Raw genomic sequence first — 16868 nt, 5'->3', positions numbered from 1 at the left:
ATCTGGTCCGGTTCCCGGCGGCACCTTGGGTTGCGGTGCGGGTACATGTCAGTAAGCACTCGCCCTCGTTCCAAGCTCAATCGCCAGTTCACATCCGCCCCGGCAACTCGCGACAGATATAGAGGTGGGTGAAATTGCGTATTTTTGTATGTCCATCAAACTCTTCTTTTCCAAAGCCTGTCAGGGTCCAGAAAGCTGCCATCAAAACGCAACTGAGAATTCAGATTTTGTCAGATGACGTTTTTCTGGGGATTCCGTGATCGGCACGACCATCAACCAGGGTCCCTCCCGATCAAGGGACGACATATGTATACGTATTGATCCGCACATGTCCCTTCAAAACGAGCAGTTACGGGATCTCGGTCTTTGCCGCCTTCGTGCTAACGCTGCGTTTCACACCTTCGAGCCTTTAGGCGACAACAACACTCATTACGCACATCAATCCCTTCCATAGCCAGACTATCCGGTAAGTTTCGACGGGTGGGGTTTTCCTTATCCTTTTTGTCGATCTCATGATCGACATTGTCCCCGCGTCTCCGACTTGCAGACTCCAAGGAGTATCAGTGTCTCTTTGTGATCGGGGAGGCTCGGTGCCCTTTGATGTGCTGCTGTTACCTGACGGTCAAGATCACGCCAGCGATCGAACAGATTTAAAACGTCTATCTTCCGTCCCCTGCTGAGCATGCAACGGCTGATCTATCATTCGGATTATTCAACGGTTCCCTGTTCAGCGGATATTTTGGCAAAAAATTCCGTGGTGTCGTTAAACCAACTTGGGTAAGAAAAAGGCACGCTCAATTGCCCGAATGTTGACCCTGGGGTCTAAGTACAGCTGCCTGGACCTTCACTGCATACAACTCAAGCCGCGCGCTGGTGCAGACTGCCGCCCATCCCTGACGGGCTTTCTCCATTTGGGCCTACATGCACGACCAGCCATTATAGCCCAGAAAACCATCATTTGAACTTGTCTTCCATCTTAGCCAGACGGCGCCTGCTAGCAAGCGGAGTGCCTAACATCTCGCCTATAACGCCATTGACCCATGTCGGACGCAAAAGTAACGGGAGATTATTCAAGATCCGCGGCGTAGTAGCGGGGGTCAATTAGAAGCTTAATAGGCTTGCAAAAGATTTTTGGTGGAAACTTGGTAGCTTCCGCCGTGTGTCTTGACACATTGAGGTTTGATCGTGAGCCGTGCTCCAGCGGGAGGGTGTTGGTAGTGTGGGTCGTGTTGGGTTGGGTCTGTCCTGAGCCGCCACCATGGGGAAATCCATGTGGCCATACGTGCCGTGTGGGGCTCGCACTGACCTTGGAGGGTCAGGAATACCCACTGAACCCCCGTCGCTTCGCAGCCAGTTCTCAGGGAGACTCTTTTTATGTTAGGAGAACATTTTGTCTTAGTATTTCATTACATAAGAGCTTGGCTTAGGGTAGCGATGGCCATCCTATATTAGGATTGTGAGGCGTCAGTTCTTTTTCGTCTATGAAAGGGGCTGTCATTACATGGGTTGAGTTTGAGTTCATCTTAGCTGATTTTTATGATCATCTTCCGTATGAAGATTTTTATGTTCGGCAAGAGATCCCTTCTGTTCTTTTGCAGAGGTGTCCATATTCTGCTGTTCGCGGGTCTCTCGCCACTTACTGTTGTCTGGGGTGTGTCTTATGCTTTCTAGCTAGGCTCTCAGTCGTTTTTAGCCTCCGCAGACTTGAGCTTGGTACCGATTATTATATCAGTAGCTTGGCGGCATCTGCACCTTCCAGTGCTAGTGTGGGGGACTTGGTCTATAACTGAATGGCCAAGCACGCAGCGAGGAAAATCAGCCCAAGGATCTAGCCATATATAACATTCAGCTTGTCCCCTTTCAGATCGTTTCGCATATTATCATGTGCATGTATACGCCAGTACGCACGCACACCCTCTGTCCAATGACATTTGGATAAAATAATAATGGGTCCAATCACTGCGATAAGTGAGAAGTTCCAAGTAGAGTGACAGAAATAGTATGGAACGATGAACCGGCGGAATGGGACGCTGGGAATCGATGGTCTAACAGGATGGGATGGGGAATGGAAGGTGGCCCCAGTAGGTAGTGCTATCACAAACGATAATACAAACACGTGGTACGTACACACGACAGAGAGAAAAGCACATGCGCAGGAAGGGACCGAGTCAGGAGTAAAGGAAATCAGAAAGAACATCATCGTCAAGACTAGCTAGCTGTGATCGCCAGAAGGCGGTGGATAAGGCCTAAGTGTGACCAGAACAACCCTGTTCATCGCGTAGTACCCAAATCCACTTTCCCCCTGGGTGCCCCGGCAACTCTCACCTCCTTCTCCCTCACCTTTTCCTCCACATCCCTCTGTCCTTCCTTCGCACCCTCACCGCCGCCAGGAACGTACGATCCGGGAATAATATTGAACGCCTCACTCCTCCAGCCCTCTCCAGTGGACGCGGCCGCCTCCCTTTCCGCAATCTTACCGATCCACCCGCTCTCATACCCGGTATTAGGAATCAAACTACTCTCTCTCTTCGCAACAATCTTGAACTGCGACTTCCTCGCACCCGAACTCTCTCCACTACTTATGAGTGAAGTAGTGTCGTCTTTCTTCTTTTCAAAGAGCGACGAAAGGACTTGCGTGCGTGAGATATCGTCTGATTGTTTCGCTTCGTTGTACTTGTCACGAACAGCCACAAGCTGCTCGTCGAGGTACTCGAGCCCCGTACGGACAGCATCGTTGATGGCTTTTTGGATCTGCTTCTTTACAAGACCTGTCGCGAGCGGTTTGAGCGTCTTGTAAAGCACATCATGTTTCGTCTAGTCAAAAAAACGAAATATGTTAGCATGCTATCGTGAGATGACCCCTCCGACATATCCTCTGGGGCAGGAGGGGAATAACCTGCGCTACTCACATCCCTAACTGAGAACTTCAGACTATCAACCTTAACACTGATGTCCTTGACCCCAAACACGCTCTTCGGATCCCTTCCGGCATCTGTCAAATGAATTTTCACCGTCAACCCTTCTCCACCCAGCAATACATCCGCCAGCCCCGAATCCCTAATCTTGGGTATCCCACCCTTCTTGTGGAACCAGAACGCTACGTCCCTCATATCCATCTGAATCTGTGAGAACGTAAACTTGAATTCGTGACGATTGACATCTGAAATGGCATCGTAAGGCGAGAAGGAAAAGTGGTTGTGTGCATCGATGGAAACGACATTGGGTAGAATGTTCTTTCCTTGAAGGGTAAGATTCTCGATGACGAGATCCAACTGGTTGTCAGTGTACTCGATACGAGGAATCGGCTACATGTGCCAGGAATCGAAACTTATTAGTATCGCATTAAAAAGCCCCTCGAAAAAAGAGGGCGCAAGAAAACTACTCCTTACCACATATCCCACATGCTGCGCCAACTGCGGCACAATGACCTTCCTAATATCTTCCCAAAGCGCAGGCTTAAAGGTCAAATTCCCCTCTTCCGAGAACAACAAATCCCTCGTCAGCCTCTTCCAATCGTTCCCGAACCTCTTGTTCAGACGATCGTCGCCCCAGGCAACGAACCAAGCCTGTATCGCATCAAATAATGCGTCTTTGTGACCCTTGTACTTTGCCTCGAAGAACGCTCGTCCCCTCTCTCGAAGTTTGTTTGCCTCAGTGTTGCATTGAGGAGCGAGGACGAACCCGGGTTCCAATAACGTCTTGCGAACGTACGCATCGAAATCCGAGAACCATTGCTTAAGCCCCTCGTCGTTCTGCGCGTCCTTGTTGAGTTGATCCGCAGCGTGAAAGATATCATCAAGAGACTTCCCATTGGCAAATCGTTCCAGGAGAGTGCGAAGTTCGTTGCCCGCGCGTTGAAGAGTGGGGTCCTGACCGAGATTCTCGTTTGCTTTGTCGGCGTGATGAGAACCTAACGTCCTTCCGTGGCCATAGTAAGTTTCGATAGCGCCAATGAACCAATTGAGAGCGTCCTGATAATCAGAATGCTTCTGACATTCGACGATGACCTAAGTGTAACATGAGCATTCGACATTAAATTAATGCATACCTCGCAGACAAGACAACACGCGCACCTTCTTTATTCGGTAAATAAACTGATCCCGACGTTCTTCGGGGAACTCTTCTTTTAAAAACTCGATACCTTTATCGTACTGCTCTCTAGCTGTATCCCTGTGGTCCTGAGGAACCTTCTCCATCAATCCATTAAACCTATCCTTCAGACTCTTCTTCGCGACCTCAGCCTGCTCATTCAGATCGTCCGTCTTCGCCTTGGACACATCCTCTTTCACACCACGATTCTCCTCAGCAGCAAGGCCAGCCTGCTCACGCGTCTCAGTCGGCACTTGTTCTTTCACCCCACCCGTAAGACGATCGATAAAGCTGCGCTTAGCCGTCTCGCCCTGCTCACGCACATCGCCTTTGCCACGAACATCCTGCCTCAGGCCCTCAACCTCGCCCTTCACAGTATCCTTAGCCTCCCCTGCTTTCCTTTGGGCATCTTGGCCAGTTGTATCCAACTTGGAAAGGTCTTCATCGGTTTTATCAGTCTTCCATTCATCCGAGGGCGCAGCGTCGTCTGCGCGAGCAAGATCTGCTTCATGTGGACGTGCCTTTTCCGCGATGCGGACTGCGCCTCGAGCGAAGAGATCACGGCCGATGAGCGAGGCGTCCGAAAGGAGTTTGCGAGCCTCTGAGTTGGAGAGGACGAGACGGAGGAGGGTGCGGAGATGTTCGACGGCTGTGGATTGTGGTAATCAGAATAGAAATGGGAGTTTGTAGTAGCCAAGTTCGTCGGATGAAAGCATTGTTTGGGGGAAATGACCGAGGAAAATTAACAAGTGAACGAACGATGATGTCAGATCTAACCGGGTGGAGTGCAGTGTGACATTATGAGCTAACCTTGTTCATGGTCTTTTTTAACATCTTCCTGGCTGACATCGACAGCCTCAGTGGTCGCCTTTGGGACTTGAACATCGGCATAACTAGTATGACAGAGAAAATTTTGGAATAGTTCGTCGGCATTTTTCTCTTTCACCATGACTCGTGTCTGGATATATCAGGTTCGAACAAAAACGACACGCGGGTCAAACAAGGACGTTGTAGAGAAATATGGAAGAACTTACAGTCTGGAGGATATCTTGAACATCCTGAATCAGTCTCCTGCCGTCAGGAGAGAGTTTAGACTGGTCGACGGGGGAATGTTCAATGACGTATTTCAGCGTCTCGTCAATTTGCTTGTTATCAGGATACTTGTTCTGCCTGAATGCTTGGATGACACCATACAAGTGCAACTGAAGGGATATGTGTGCGACCGTTGGTTGAACGTCCGAGTCGGTGAAACAAGGCAAGCTTAACGCACCTTGCGGTCGACATCTGCCTGCATTGCCTGTGGGTCATTGGGAGAAGTGACGGAAAGTTTACTGGGATGGGGGCCTATTTCTTTTTGGGCTGGTGGTAGAGACATTATTATCGAGGCAAGGGTTGTTAGAGTGCAGTGGTATGAGAGTAGGGAGCCTGAGGAATAGCGTCAAGGCCGGGTTTTATAGGTGGAGTGGATGGGGAAGGGCTACGTCATCACAGACGGAGGTGAGCTGAGCGCCAGTTAAATCCGGCTTGGGTAATGAGTTCGTGACAGTGGCGCGCAACTGAGTCCATAATCTATTAACCCCCACCGTGGCAACAGCCGCAGGGAAAAAGCATAGGGAATGTGAGCTGCTCCTCTCTGAATCTCTCTCAACCACAAGTTCTTCGGTAAACCGTGGAGAAGCCCCAGTGGGGCAGACGAATAAATTCTGCCAGTTTGCATCTCGTGACCTTCGATGAACCCAATTTAAATTCCTGTCATGCCTTTGCTTGTCATCCTTGGTCCCTTATTGCAACGACAGAATCTGTCCATATCACTAAAAATCTTTTCCCAGAGCAATCGATACAACAATGTACAATCCTGAATACCACTACTTCTTCAAGCTCTTGCTTATTGGCGACGCCGATGTCGGGAAGACCCGCCTGCTACTCCGTTTCGTGGATGGCATTTACAACCAGAATTCCAGCGTTACCATCGGTGTCGGCACCAGGACTCGTACTATAGAACTGGACGGGAAGATCATTAAGCTGGAAATCGTGAGTTCATAACCCCTAATATCTCTGGTATTGTTCGAAGGTCGTATCCTCGGGCAAGGGCCACCCACCTAGCTGGCCATGCTAGCCTAAGCTTGACATTACTCATCTCTTCTGTATATGCAGTGGGACACAGCAGGTCCGCCTTTGCTGAATCAAAGATGATCGTTTCCAATCGATCGCACATGCATAGGCGCAGAACGTTTCCGAACTATCACATCGGCATATTACCGTCGCGCACATGGAGTTATTGTCGTATATGATGTGACCGACGGTCGTAGGTGGCATCGATCCCCCGCTCACAATGTGTTATTCTGGCAGTTCATTCCTACTCACCTCATAACTCTATAGCCTCATTCAAACACGTCAAGGGGTGGCTGGACGAAATCGACCAAAGTGGTCCTCCCGGAGTGAACAAGCTCCTCGTTGGCAACAAGTCGGATTTAACCAGTCAAAGGGTTGTGAGTCACGCCGTTGCCAAGGTGATTTCTTGCTCGGTGCTCAGGCAATCAGACTTTGCACTCATTCTTCAACCCCCCAAATTCCTCTAGGGATTTGCTGATCGGTTATCCGTTCCGTTCCTCGAAACTTCGGCAAAGAATGCAGTCAATGTCGAGGAAGTCTTCCTGACCATCGCTAAACAGCTTAAAGACAGGCAAGCTCCTTTTTTTAATCGTTAGCACACTAGTAGAATAACGAATACTGACGGTTCGAACTCTCAGCATGGAGTCAATCTCCACTCCAACTAACGATAGCTCAAGGGCTAACATGATCGATCCTGGCCAATCGGTGTCTGCTCCGAGCTCTGGATGCTGCTAAGCAACATTGGATCTTACACAGACATTTCCACTCGGATTGGGTGTTGTATCCCCCTCATCTCTTCTTGGTTTCTTGTTCCCCATGTTTGGTGACCGGAGGCCGTCGCACGCCCTGAGATGCGAGTCATGAATTGGCGCCACTTGATTCGATCCGTACGGCGCTTGGGCTCGTACCATCAACTCGGTGGTGTTCAGCGATCTGGAGCATGTATCTCGTATTCTGCTTTACTTAATGTACACCCTCAAAGTCAACCACTACCGAATCGCAGAACCAACTCCGACATCCTGCAAATGAGTGGTAATATTTCCAACTTGGTCGATCCCTTATCATGATCAGTCTAAAAACGAGTGTCCCCACTTCTTCCGTACAACCCGGTTTTTTTTTTTGGGTAGACCTTCAACAGCTTTCGCGGGCCGTGTTACGCCTGAAGGTTTGTAGGGAAGGGCAAGGTCTGCTGGTGTGGGTCGACACGACTGGGACGTAACAGAGATTGCCACGTCGGGGAAATGCGCTACCGCACTGGCGACCTATCGTTCGCTGTGGAGCTCACCTGACCTCGGTGCTAAAATCGGATTGCTCATAAGCCAATTCTCTGGGAGGTGCGCCTCGTTTTTCTAGGATACCGTTCCATGTATGTAGGACCAGTCTCTCGGGATTTGGTACAATCTCTCATTGAGGGCCTGGTTCGGGGCGATGCCACGCTCGCCACTGGGCTCGTCTCAGATGACCGTTTTGCATCTTAGTTTCCATATCTGCGATGTACATTCAAGCGTGGCTATTCTGAAGAATCTTGTGGCCCCATTTTCACCGAGCTGTTTGCGTTCTTGATCTGAGTCATCGGAGCTACCATTACGCACCTTTCATTCTTCCCATCCTCTGACTATAGCCCAGAGTTGTGATCCGCGGTTGTGTGGGCATTCGAAAATCATATGGTCCACCGATTCTACTGTATTGCACTTTGCTCACACGCTTCTGTTGGGAATCCATTTCAAGTAGAGGCCGTCCTTATGACCCGACAACATACAATGCGCACTCAGGCTTGATGGTTTTACCAACATCAACCTCAATGATACAGGCTTTTGACATGCACATGGGGCAGCAGAGCGAGACCGTGTGTGATCAGCAAGTTTGATCCACACGAGTATTAGCGCATCAGGCAGTGGGCAAACGAGAAGCTTGCTGGCTGTCCCATGGCCAAAGACTAATCTAATGGCATAGTGCAAGAACAGAATGCACATGACGAGTAGAATGGATATACGGCAACAAAGACACAGTTGGAGCGGCGTTGACGGGCGAGAGCCACGGCTAAGTGTAATACTATGAACAGTACGCGACTCGATCCCTTGGCTTATCTGGCATGAAAGTTGATTCTTCTGAGCTATGAGGGGTTGAGCAGACCAGAAGCAACTATATGAGACATTAAAGGACGAGCTGCACTTGCTAAACAGCAAGAGGCCAGTAATTGCTCTAGGGGCTTATCGGACCAGGCCCAAGGAGCAACCTGGCGTTCGATTGCCCTCAAAACTTCAACGTCCCTTTTTAACCAGTGGTATGGTGGGTGATCAAAGAGAATCTTCGAAATGCGACGTTAAGTTCTGACCGACCTACTCTTTGAGCACTTACTTGTACACACGTACACCCAAAAGCGTAGACGTCGCTCTTTGTAGTGGGACGCGAATCATCCTCGGAGGCCCCTAATAACTCTGGTGCCTGGAATCGGAGTGTTCCTCCTTGGTCAGAAGTTGTTTGCCCCGTCGGAAGACCGTCAAGGATGCGGGATAGTCCGAAATCGCACAATTGGGCACGCCCCATGTCATTGATTAGGATGTTGAGCTATTCAACTCTGATCAGGAGAGCTTGTCTGGACACTTTGGACGTACTGGTTTGAGGTCCGCATGGATAATAATAGGATTGTGACTATGGAGGTATAGCAGCCCCCGAGCTACGTCGGATACCTGTGTTCGTGCACATGTGTCGATCAAAGTGCAAAATTGATTCTATACCGATACTCACTAGGATCTCACGATTGGCGGCAGGATTCTGTTCCAGGTATTTCACGACATTACCGTTTGCGCACCATTGCGACACCAGAGCAGCGGTAACTACACTAACTTCGTGCTCTATTGCATAACCAATAAACCCAACAATATTGGGGTGATTGAGATCTTTCCAGACCCTCATTTCTCTTCTTAGGTGCTGGAAAACCAGTGTCATAGATAATGTAACGGGTGTTGATAGTACAATTAGGCCTCACCTTCACAACTTTCCTGGTGTGCTCGATTACAGTCGCCAGACTGCTAATAGGTGGTCGAAGCACTTTATAACATACCTATGAGAATCATGAATTGGGTCAACCAGAAACAATCACAATGACGTACAGGGATCAGAACGGTTTCATCGGGAGGCCTCCAGTAGTTATGGAACACTTCCGAGTACCCTCCTCTAGCAACTGGGTTGCGCTCCCTTTGTGGAAATTGGCCGCTAAGATCCTGGACATTGTGTTCTTGCCTTAGTTCCTCGATGAGAACGGATGCAGTGTCTGCTGGTTGCATGGACACAAGATGCACTAGTGAGTCCGACAATTTAGGCTCCGGCATGGTCGGTGTATGAGGATCGAGCGTTTGCGTAGGTGATTCTATATGACTGTGATTGCTTGAGCCACCCGATGGCGAACTTTTGACATTGGCGTCTAATATTTTGGATGATGCTCGAGTAACCAAAAATTTTCTAGCGTCTCCTTAAATGGAGGAAAGAAGGGAAATTTCGGACTGGTTCGCACCTGAATGCCGAAAGCCACATATCATAATCGGACCTCTCGAGACACCTTAGATGAAACGTTGATGTTCCAGAATCGATATGCAGCTGTGGTCGATTTCACCACCATTGCGTGTTGCGATTGGGGGTTGGAGTCAAATCTTCAGGGGAAGAAATACCTAATAATTCACCTCGTTCGAGCGTTCGCTGGAAGAGATCGTAGCCAAGCGCAAAACAAGATGGTCGCGAACGATCCCGTTTGGCTGTGCGGCGTACGAAAGGTCCCCGTCGGATTTCAGGGTGAAGTATTTGCGCGCATATCCTAGTAGCAGGAAGATCTTAGCACAAGTGCAACGCCATTCGTTACGCACACATACCTGGCATCCTTTTTCGCTTCTTGAGCACCCATCCTTGGTGGGTTAGACAGTGCAGATTGAGGCAGTAAGTGTGCCACCGTAGAAATTGATGCCAGCTTCGGAGAAACCCCTCTGAGATGAGCGCAGAAGGCAATACGCACGTGCTTGGTAGAAATAATTTTGACAATTACTATGTAGGGAGTTTAAGGACAAGAGACGAGATCGTTGGCGAGGAGAAAGTTGAACGTTGAAAATTTGGGTAGCATTGGGAATTAAGTCGCCAGAGCGAGCATAGGTATATACAGATCATTGCATAAAGTGATAAAGCGTGTATGCTTACGATGCGGGATATGCAGTCCCAGCTGGTTTGGCCGGCCATTGCTCATCAGTTATCACGTTTAAGTCATTGACCCCTTCACAGTGCGCAGAAGGTGCGAGATGCCAATTTGAGGTGGGAGAGTAGTACCAGTAGGATGTGGGCAGAATAGGAAGGTGATGGACGAGAAGCATCATTGACCAGTTGGACGCAAAGGGTGAGACACCCATCGGAGTGGGCCGGCCCTGCTTGCACAAGGGGTGTCGCACCGATATTACGTAAAACGTGTTCACTTTTGATGACGTGTTTCTGCTCGGCCTTGTGACTTTACGCTCCCCTTGGTGGCGCCGCGTGTATGCCGATATCACTGGATCGTTTGCACGGTAGTCTCTGAAAGCACAAGCCAAGTCCAATGTCACTTGTCAACGTTTGCACACTCTTTTTTTCACCCTTTCCTTGGGAGCAGTTCGAACTTGTAACGGGATCGTCGATGAGTTCTGGTTATATAGGGGTGTGCTAAACAAGGAGTCCATCGAACTTTGTTCCTAGCTGGCGCATCGTGGGAGACCCCCATCTTCATAGGGAAGCTCTGACATATCCTTCATCACTCCGCCACTTGGTCGTTCGAAACATTTTCGTTCTATTGTCCACTACTCAGCTGAAAAACCTTGTTACTCTCGTTGTCTATGGTGTTTGTATCGATGGCTCGGACTTTACTGAGTTCATCAATGCCTGTGACAACATCCTGAATTGTCCCTGGCGGCTGTGGGCATCTTTTGGGACGATGATGCCGTCGCTCAACTCACTACTGCAAGATTTCTTGCTTGCTACAGGATGTCTCAGCTCCAATATTTTTTAACGGAATCGTATGATGTATCCCAAATGAGTACACGGATTCTAACGATTTCACCACTGGCAATTATCATACTTTAAACCCACACTGCGCATGGCGAGAGATTTTGCAAGTTAACACCTTGGTAGCTTCCCTTTTACAACACCGCCCGCCCCATGTCCGTTTGGATAGCAAACACGCCGACAATACAGGGGAATGGAACTCTTTCTTATGCCCTCAAAAGATTATGGCCCCATTCACCCATCAGGAACATCGCAATCTTCCTGACCTCACACGCCTCACCACTCCTTGGAAGCATCATAAGCGAGCTGTTGAGGACATCAATTGACGCCTGACTTCTGATCAAAGCCCACTTGGAAAGCCGTCGGGCCAGAGTCAAGGCAGCTTTAGGATGACGTGGATTGGGTTCGGACGGCGCGAGAGTTGGAACTGACCGAACGCCGGTGCCTTAAGCGGTGTGTGGAGTATACTCATTATGAGGCAAACTTATCCTCCGCCACCTGTGCAACTCATATTCGAGACAAGCTAGTCAAACAGCTCACACAGCCTCATCCCCTACGGAGGCCATCGACCAGACACTTTCTTGACGAACGAGTCCGACATCATGTCAGGATCATTTGTAATGGTATGGTTGGTACGGTTGGGTCATGTCGTCGTAGTGTCAGGGCATGTTTGCACTCCCTTTTTTAAAATATAACGCTATGGTGCGTAAGTTCTCAAACGCGTAAATTCTGCATCGATAAGTAGATAATCAGAGACATTGTGATGAATGATAATTACTCTCCCTTCAGACTCGCATAAGTGATCTGAGGGAGAGGGTGCCTTTATCTTTGTTGCGAGCGTGGTGTCCTTGAAATCTTTGCCTGTTGCCCGCACTTCCTTTAGGGACTCTGCGAGCCTGGAAGTTCCCTTAGGTTCGCCCATACGATTCTGCCTTGTCTTGAGCTGTACCTGTTTGAACAATGGACACATTGCCAGGGACAATTAATTGGGGTTATGAACTGAACTAACGATGGATGTTGTCTAAGGCGAATTCCCGCCAGTCAGGCGCGCGAGGGAAACGCACGCCTCCCTCCTCCGTCCCAAGCCAAGCCCAGGCTCTCTTAATTCAAGTGCCGTCGAACCCAAAATATCCACTCTGGCCAGTATGCCGGTGCCTATCACGCGTTGCGAAAGTACTGCCATCCAACCCAATTCGCAATGACGAAATACGACGTCGTAGGAATGAGTAAGAGAATGAGATACTTGTAGTGCGTATCTTCGACGATGACTTGAACCGTCTGAAATCAGTTGAAACACACGTCATGCGGTGAATTTACAAGCGGGGTAAGCACGAATAAGCCGCCCTGCTCTGAAGGAGGGGAAAGTGATCAGGTCACTCACGGGGAGGGCATTCAGTGGAGTGCTTCGCGCGAAATCAAAGGCGGAAAGGACGAGGAAGTACATCCCACAGAACAAGAACCCAACGGACATGAAGACGAGTGCCATTCCAGCAGACTCCATCGAAATCATTGGTAGCAGAGTTTCACAACTCTGGCAGACGCCAAGTGGATGTGGGAAGCGAGCGTGGGAATTCTATGCATGCTACCCGTCTCCCGTGTCTTCGTTGTGGTCACCTCGTGGCCAACGCTCGACAAACTCCATCCACGGCATGTTTATCTATCTTGTTTTTGCCAGGGGAGCGGACTCCGGGTTTTTGGCAGCGAACTGTTCACGACGACATGCTTGCACCCTACAACTCACAAAAACGGGCGTGCGGTTGAATGTACGTGCACGGTTCGTAGACAAAAGTGAAAGGCGACTGACGCACGATCTAACAGCAACCAAAAAGTAATAGTAAATATAAATAGTCTCCACGACAGTAAGCAAATCAAGCATGCAGGCGCTTCATCCAAATCATCGTTTCCGCCCCCTCTCCTCCCCTTTGTCCAGGCCCTCATCCTCCCCCAGTCCATTTCTCCTCCGCTTCCCCAAATTTGCGGTCATGACAAACGCTTGAATAAGCGACTTCGAAGCAGTCGGGAACTTCTCTACAAGCACCCTCGCATCCCTTTGCACAACCTCCTCTTTCAACACCCTCATGTCTCTTTGATGCTCCAGACGCAATTTCTTCATCTCCTCTTCACATCCTTCTTGACGGGATTTCAATTCCCGCATAACTTTACCCATCTCAGAGAGCAGAGTCTTCTGCTTTTCTAGTTCCTCACAGAGGAGAGCTTTGGCCGACCCGAGTTCGCCCAGCTCTTTCTTGAAGGATCCCTCTTTTTCCGCTATAAGTCTCTTCAGTAGAACGACCTCTCCTTCTAAAACCGCATTCTTCTTCCTCATCTGCCCAATTCCCGAGGGATTCAAAACCATCCCCGATGTTTGTTCAACCTCGTTCAACCCCACTTCTTTCGCCTGGGACAATACTGAAATCACCTGGGACTGACGTTCATCCTCCAGACGAGACCCTTCTTTCCTCTCCTGTGTCCCCCCAAACTCAATCTGACTCCCTTTGGATCTCTCTTGGGCCTTACACAGTTGCCCTTCAGCTCCTCCATCAACCATCTGAGCCTGTGCGCACGTTTCTGGCTGTGGTGCCATGGACCCAGGCATTGGGGTTGCGGATGTTTGCTCCGCGTCTCTCGGAAGGGCTGTATCGGTGATGTCACTGGTTGGTTGCAGCGGTAGGCTAATTTGTTCTGTGGAACAGATATTGTTGGCCAGTGAGCATGGACGGCTAGATAATTTCGGATGCGGATTTGTGTCATCCACGCTTGATTTCATGGACGAAATTAGGGTTGATGGTGAGCTTGATGGTGAAGGTTGCTGCTGTGCGCTGTCCGATAGTGACTGGGGAAGGAGATCTTTTGAGGGACTTGTTGGCATTTCCGAAGTTTCAACACCTCGAGATTGGTCGGGCTCCGTCGCGGTTTTTGGCTCTGGGTGCGGCATGGCGACGGTTTCTGGTGGCCTCGTTGCAGTCGCGTGTGACACTTGAGGGGATGGCGGACTTATCCGACTTAACAAAGAAGGAGATCGCGTCTCTGCAGATGCACGTGAAGGCAAAGTAAGAGTCCCAACAAACCTCGATTTGGTTACGATCGGCCGATGTCTCGGGTTTGAAGCCAGAGGGGACGGCGATCTGGTTCCTCGTGCTCCTTTAATCCTGCGATATGTCGCCGTCGGAATTGAGATTCGATGCACTAACGAAGTTCTGTTCGGGCTACTGGGAGGGTCTCTCGGCTTTGAGTCCCTGTCATCTTCTGCCCTCAGGTGTGGAGAAGGCGGTTTCTCGAGGCCAGTCTCAAACTTGGCAAGAGCCCTCTCTTTTTGACTTGAAGGACCCCTGGGTGCTACCGCTCCACGACGGTCATCTGAACGGGAGACTACGTTCAGTATTAGCCTTAAAACTCATCTCTGGTGAGGTTAGGTGAACATGTACGCACCTGAGCTTGTTTCCGACATCAATGCATTCACGATAGTCAATAGCTTGTCGGGGACGAGATAATATTCCATTAGGACATGCATTTCCATTGTTCTGTTCGTATCTCGCAATCGATGGAGACGGTCGCTCCTCGGAGCAGACCTTAGGTGAGATGTGAATTCATCACGAGTTCTGCCAGAAGCAAACGTTATGAACATCCCCGTTCTGCGACCCGCTGTGAAAGGCTGGATGTCGAGACTGAAACCATTACGATAAGGGACATGAGTGTTTGTTTGGTTCCTTGGGGTGCAGTGGTTGCAACGAGTGGCTAACTTACATCCGACCGAAACGATTACTCATTGTGTCCTGAAGAAACCCTCGAGAAGGCATTTCATTTCTCTCTGTTGGGCTCCGAAGGACAGCTACATACTTGACTAGCTGAATCCGGATGTCTTTGGGCTTATCCGTGACGTTTGCGCAAAGTTTCGCATTCCATGAGATAGAGTTCCCGATCCAAGAGTTTGTCGCGGTACAACCGGAGTACGTACCAAGTTCGATGCTCTAACGAGTCTCTCTTCGCTGGACATTTCGAAGGTGGGGGCGATTGACCGAAATGCTATTTGGAATCGGAGGTGACAAGGTGTGGCGTATGAGCCAATAGGTCGCAAGTACACGTTATGAGTAACCAATACGCTAAGGCAAGTCAGACTAATGGATGTGGTTTTGAGGGGGGTGACTGAGACAAGAAGGAGGTTGCCATACCACGAAGCGTGGGAAAAAAGTGCACCGTTTGAATGAGAGGTCGTCTCCTCTCGGAAAGCGCTGGCTACGTCGGTGCGTCATTGGCGCCGAGCCCTGGAGTAAACAGCTACGAGCCGTTTCATGGCCACTGGTTCACATTATGGTTATCCAGCAAGTCAGAATCTGCTACATTCCAACATATCAAGATCACATAGCTTCATTCATCGGTCGGGACAGTCTGCGAGGAAGCTGTGGATGGTGGAGAGCGTGTGGTCAAGTTGGGCAATAGGCGAGCCGAGATGACTGCGTCTCCGCAACATCGATTACTACGCGCGCGCTGGCCAATCCTCGAGAAGCTGATCGGTTGGCGTGGGGCCAATCAATGCCAGCGTCACCATGATGTATGCGCAGGCAAACGTTGTGAGCCGCGGTGCCTGTGTATAAACATGGACAGAAAGGGGAAATGCACACTCATGGTGAACATGCATGGGTCAAAATATGTATCTCAATCATGAGACGATCATCGCATACGATTGATTTTCGTGAGTGATAGAACACTGTGTGTTCCATACTCGTTGCGACCAGAGGTCAGACGATTCCGCGGGGTGCTGATGTCGATCACGCGCGACTTACTGTGATTATCCAGTGGTGTTGATCCCGATCAATCGATTCGGAGACTGGGCTGGCTCGTGCGTTCTTCCGCAAGCGTGGAGCATATGGTCAGTGTTCATCTGGCATCGGAGCTCAGGGATCCGGATCCGGGATCCAATCGGAGTTGGGGGACTAAATTAAAATTAAGAACGCGCATATGAACTTTTCTCTCCACAGAATTTGTGGTTGGTGAACTGTTCGTCCTAGGCCCTCGGGGATCATGATGGGAGGCTAGTATTGTTATCCCTTTATCTTTATCTGTTCCATGGCTCTCAGCGAGGAAGGTATGGGCCGCACAGTGCTCGCAAAGACAATCATAGTGCATCTGTGGACTTTGTGAATCGTATAACCCTGGTTCGGCCCCTCGCCTTCTGCCTTGTTCGGGATTTGCATAAATTAGCTGAAGATGCGAAAGAATACTGGGGGTCGCCGCTTGCTGGGCGCACCGCACTTTCGGTTTCCGCAAATCCGATTGCTATGTCCTCCAAAAAGAGGCCACGTTTAACCGGTATTCGTCCATTTGATTATTCTCAAGTTATGCATGTAATACAGACCCTGATGTCAGCTCGCCGTTGTGGAGCTGGTTGGAAAGTGCCCTGCGCGAAGCAGACAGAAGTAAGTTGCCCACCAATCGATACCCAACAGACTCTTTTCACATCATGTCCAATGGTCGCCACGTCATAACAGGCTGCTCGAGGCTTCGGAATTCACTTCTTTCTAACATCGCGACCTGTGGCAATATCTTGGGGGCTGCAATGCACTGCAACGCTTGACAGGAACATTGATCATTCAGGTGAGGTGGCTCCGTACAACCGAATCCTTGCATTCTTCACTGATCTATCCCCTGATGTT

General features: G+C 49.7%; 6 protein-coding genes across 6 annotated transcripts; 1 reads left to right on the top strand and 5 right to left on the bottom strand.

Annotated features, from left to right (window-relative positions):
• Positions 1-2271: 2271 nt before the first annotated feature.
• EI90DRAFT_2930862 (uncharacterized protein) lies at positions 2272-5464 on the bottom strand (the record flags this gene model as incomplete). Its single annotated transcript, XM_039055027.1, has 7 exons — positions 2272-2814; positions 2910-3305; positions 3390-4007; positions 4074-4738; positions 4900-5047; positions 5124-5291; positions 5360-5464. The coding sequence occupies 7 exons, from the start codon at positions 5462-5464 to the stop codon at positions 2272-2274; spliced, it is 2643 nt and encodes an 880-aa protein (XP_038912659.1).
• A 428-nt stretch (positions 5465-5892) lies between these two features.
• Positions 5893-7322, top strand: EI90DRAFT_3071258 (GTP-binding protein ypt1). The gene is made up of 6 exons (XM_039061290.1): positions 5893-6120; positions 6244-6256; positions 6311-6394; positions 6469-6599; positions 6669-6772; positions 6840-7322. Exons 1-6 carry the CDS (start codon positions 5935-5937, stop codon positions 6934-6936), a joined length of 615 nt encoding a protein of 204 aa, XP_038912658.1. The 5' UTR covers positions 5893-5934; the 3' UTR covers positions 6937-7322.
• Positions 7323-7967: 645 nt separating this feature from the next.
• On the bottom strand, positions 7968-9474 carry EI90DRAFT_3071253 (kinase-like domain-containing protein). Its single transcript, XM_039061289.1, has 6 exons — positions 9315-9474; positions 9191-9265; positions 8950-9132; positions 8817-8891; positions 8560-8769; positions 7968-8509 (listed from the first exon to the last, which is right to left on the bottom strand). Exons 3-6 carry the CDS (start codon positions 9115-9117, stop codon positions 8315-8317), a joined length of 648 nt encoding a protein of 215 aa, XP_038912657.1. The 5' UTR covers positions 9118-9132; positions 9191-9265; positions 9315-9474; the 3' UTR covers positions 7968-8314.
• On the bottom strand, positions 9191-10277 carry EI90DRAFT_3071251 (uncharacterized protein). The gene is made up of 5 exons (XM_039061288.1): positions 10068-10277; positions 9882-10012; positions 9716-9798; positions 9315-9663; positions 9191-9252 (listed from the first exon to the last, which is right to left on the bottom strand). Exons 1-5 carry the CDS (start codon positions 10072-10074, stop codon positions 9217-9219), a joined length of 606 nt encoding a protein of 201 aa, XP_038912656.1. The 5' UTR covers positions 10075-10277; the 3' UTR covers positions 9191-9216.
• A 1847-nt stretch (positions 10278-12124) lies between these two features.
• EI90DRAFT_2999542 (uncharacterized protein) lies at positions 12125-12782 on the bottom strand. Its single transcript, XM_039056293.1, has 3 exons — positions 12599-12782; positions 12227-12495; positions 12125-12166 (listed from the first exon to the last, which is right to left on the bottom strand). Exons 1-2 carry the CDS (start codon positions 12725-12727, stop codon positions 12376-12378), a joined length of 249 nt encoding a protein of 82 aa, XP_038912655.1. The 5' UTR covers positions 12728-12782; the 3' UTR covers positions 12125-12166; positions 12227-12375.
• A 52-nt stretch (positions 12783-12834) lies between these two features.
• On the bottom strand, positions 12835-13553 carry EI90DRAFT_3071242 (uncharacterized protein; the record flags this gene model as incomplete). The annotated part of the gene is made up of 3 exons (XM_039061287.1): positions 13148-13553; positions 13036-13076; positions 12835-12980 (listed from the first exon to the last, which is right to left on the bottom strand). Coding segments are annotated over exons 1-2 (435 nt in total), but the record flags the coding sequence as incomplete, so codon positions are not given.
• Between the last annotated feature and the right edge of the window lie 3315 nt (positions 13554-16868).

This window comes from Cantharellus anzutake, assembly GCF_015039405.1.
Source record: "Cantharellus anzutake strain C23 chromosome Unknown EI90scaffold_48, whole genome shotgun sequence".
NCBI lineage: Eukaryota > Fungi > Basidiomycota > Agaricomycetes > Cantharellales > Hydnaceae > Cantharellus > Cantharellus anzutake.
The sequence above is the reverse complement of the archived record's forward strand: the minus strand, read 5'-3'. Positions and strand labels throughout refer to the sequence as shown.

Bases quoted from the DNA above. Each gene is read 5' to 3' on its own strand.
- EI90DRAFT_3071258 (XM_039061290.1), top strand. From the start codon at position 5,935: ATGTACAATCCTGAATACCACTACTTCTTCAAGCTCTTGCTTATTGGC. The intron at 6,600-6,668 runs GTGATTTCTTGC...AAATTCCTCTAG, and splicing joins TGAGTCACGCCGTTGCCAAG to GGATTTGCTGATCGGTTATC. The intron at 6,773-6,839 runs GCAAGCTCCTTT...TCGAACTCTCAG, and splicing joins GCTAAACAGCTTAAAGACAG to CATGGAGTCAATCTCCACTC.
- EI90DRAFT_3071253 (XM_039061289.1), bottom strand. From the start codon at position 9,117: ATGAGGGTCTGGAAAGATCTCAATCACCCCAATATTGTTGGGTTTATT. The intron at 8,892-8,949 runs GTGAGTATCGGT...GCACGAACACAG, and splicing joins CCGCCAATCGTGAGATCCTA to GTATCCGACGTAGCTCGGGG. The intron at 8,510-8,559 runs GTAAGTGCTCAA...CGCATTTCGAAG, and splicing joins TTGGGTGTACGTGTGTACAA to ATTCTCTTTGATCACCCACC.
- EI90DRAFT_3071251 (XM_039061288.1), bottom strand. The intron at 9,799-9,881 runs GTGAATTATTAG...AATCGACCACAG, and splicing joins CCAGCGAACGCTCGAACGAG to CTGCATATCGATTCTGGAAC. The intron at 9,253-9,314 runs GTACGTCATTGT...TATGTTATAAAG, and splicing joins ATGAAACCGTTCTGATCCCT to TGCTTCGACCACCTATTAGC.
- EI90DRAFT_2999542 (XM_039056293.1), bottom strand. From the start codon at position 12,727: ATGATTTCGATGGAGTCTGCTGGAATGGCACTCGTCTTCATGTCCGTT. The intron at 12,496-12,598 runs GTGAGTGACCTG...AACTGATTTCAG, and splicing joins CTCCACTGAATGCCCTCCCC to ACGGTTCAAGTCATCGTCGA.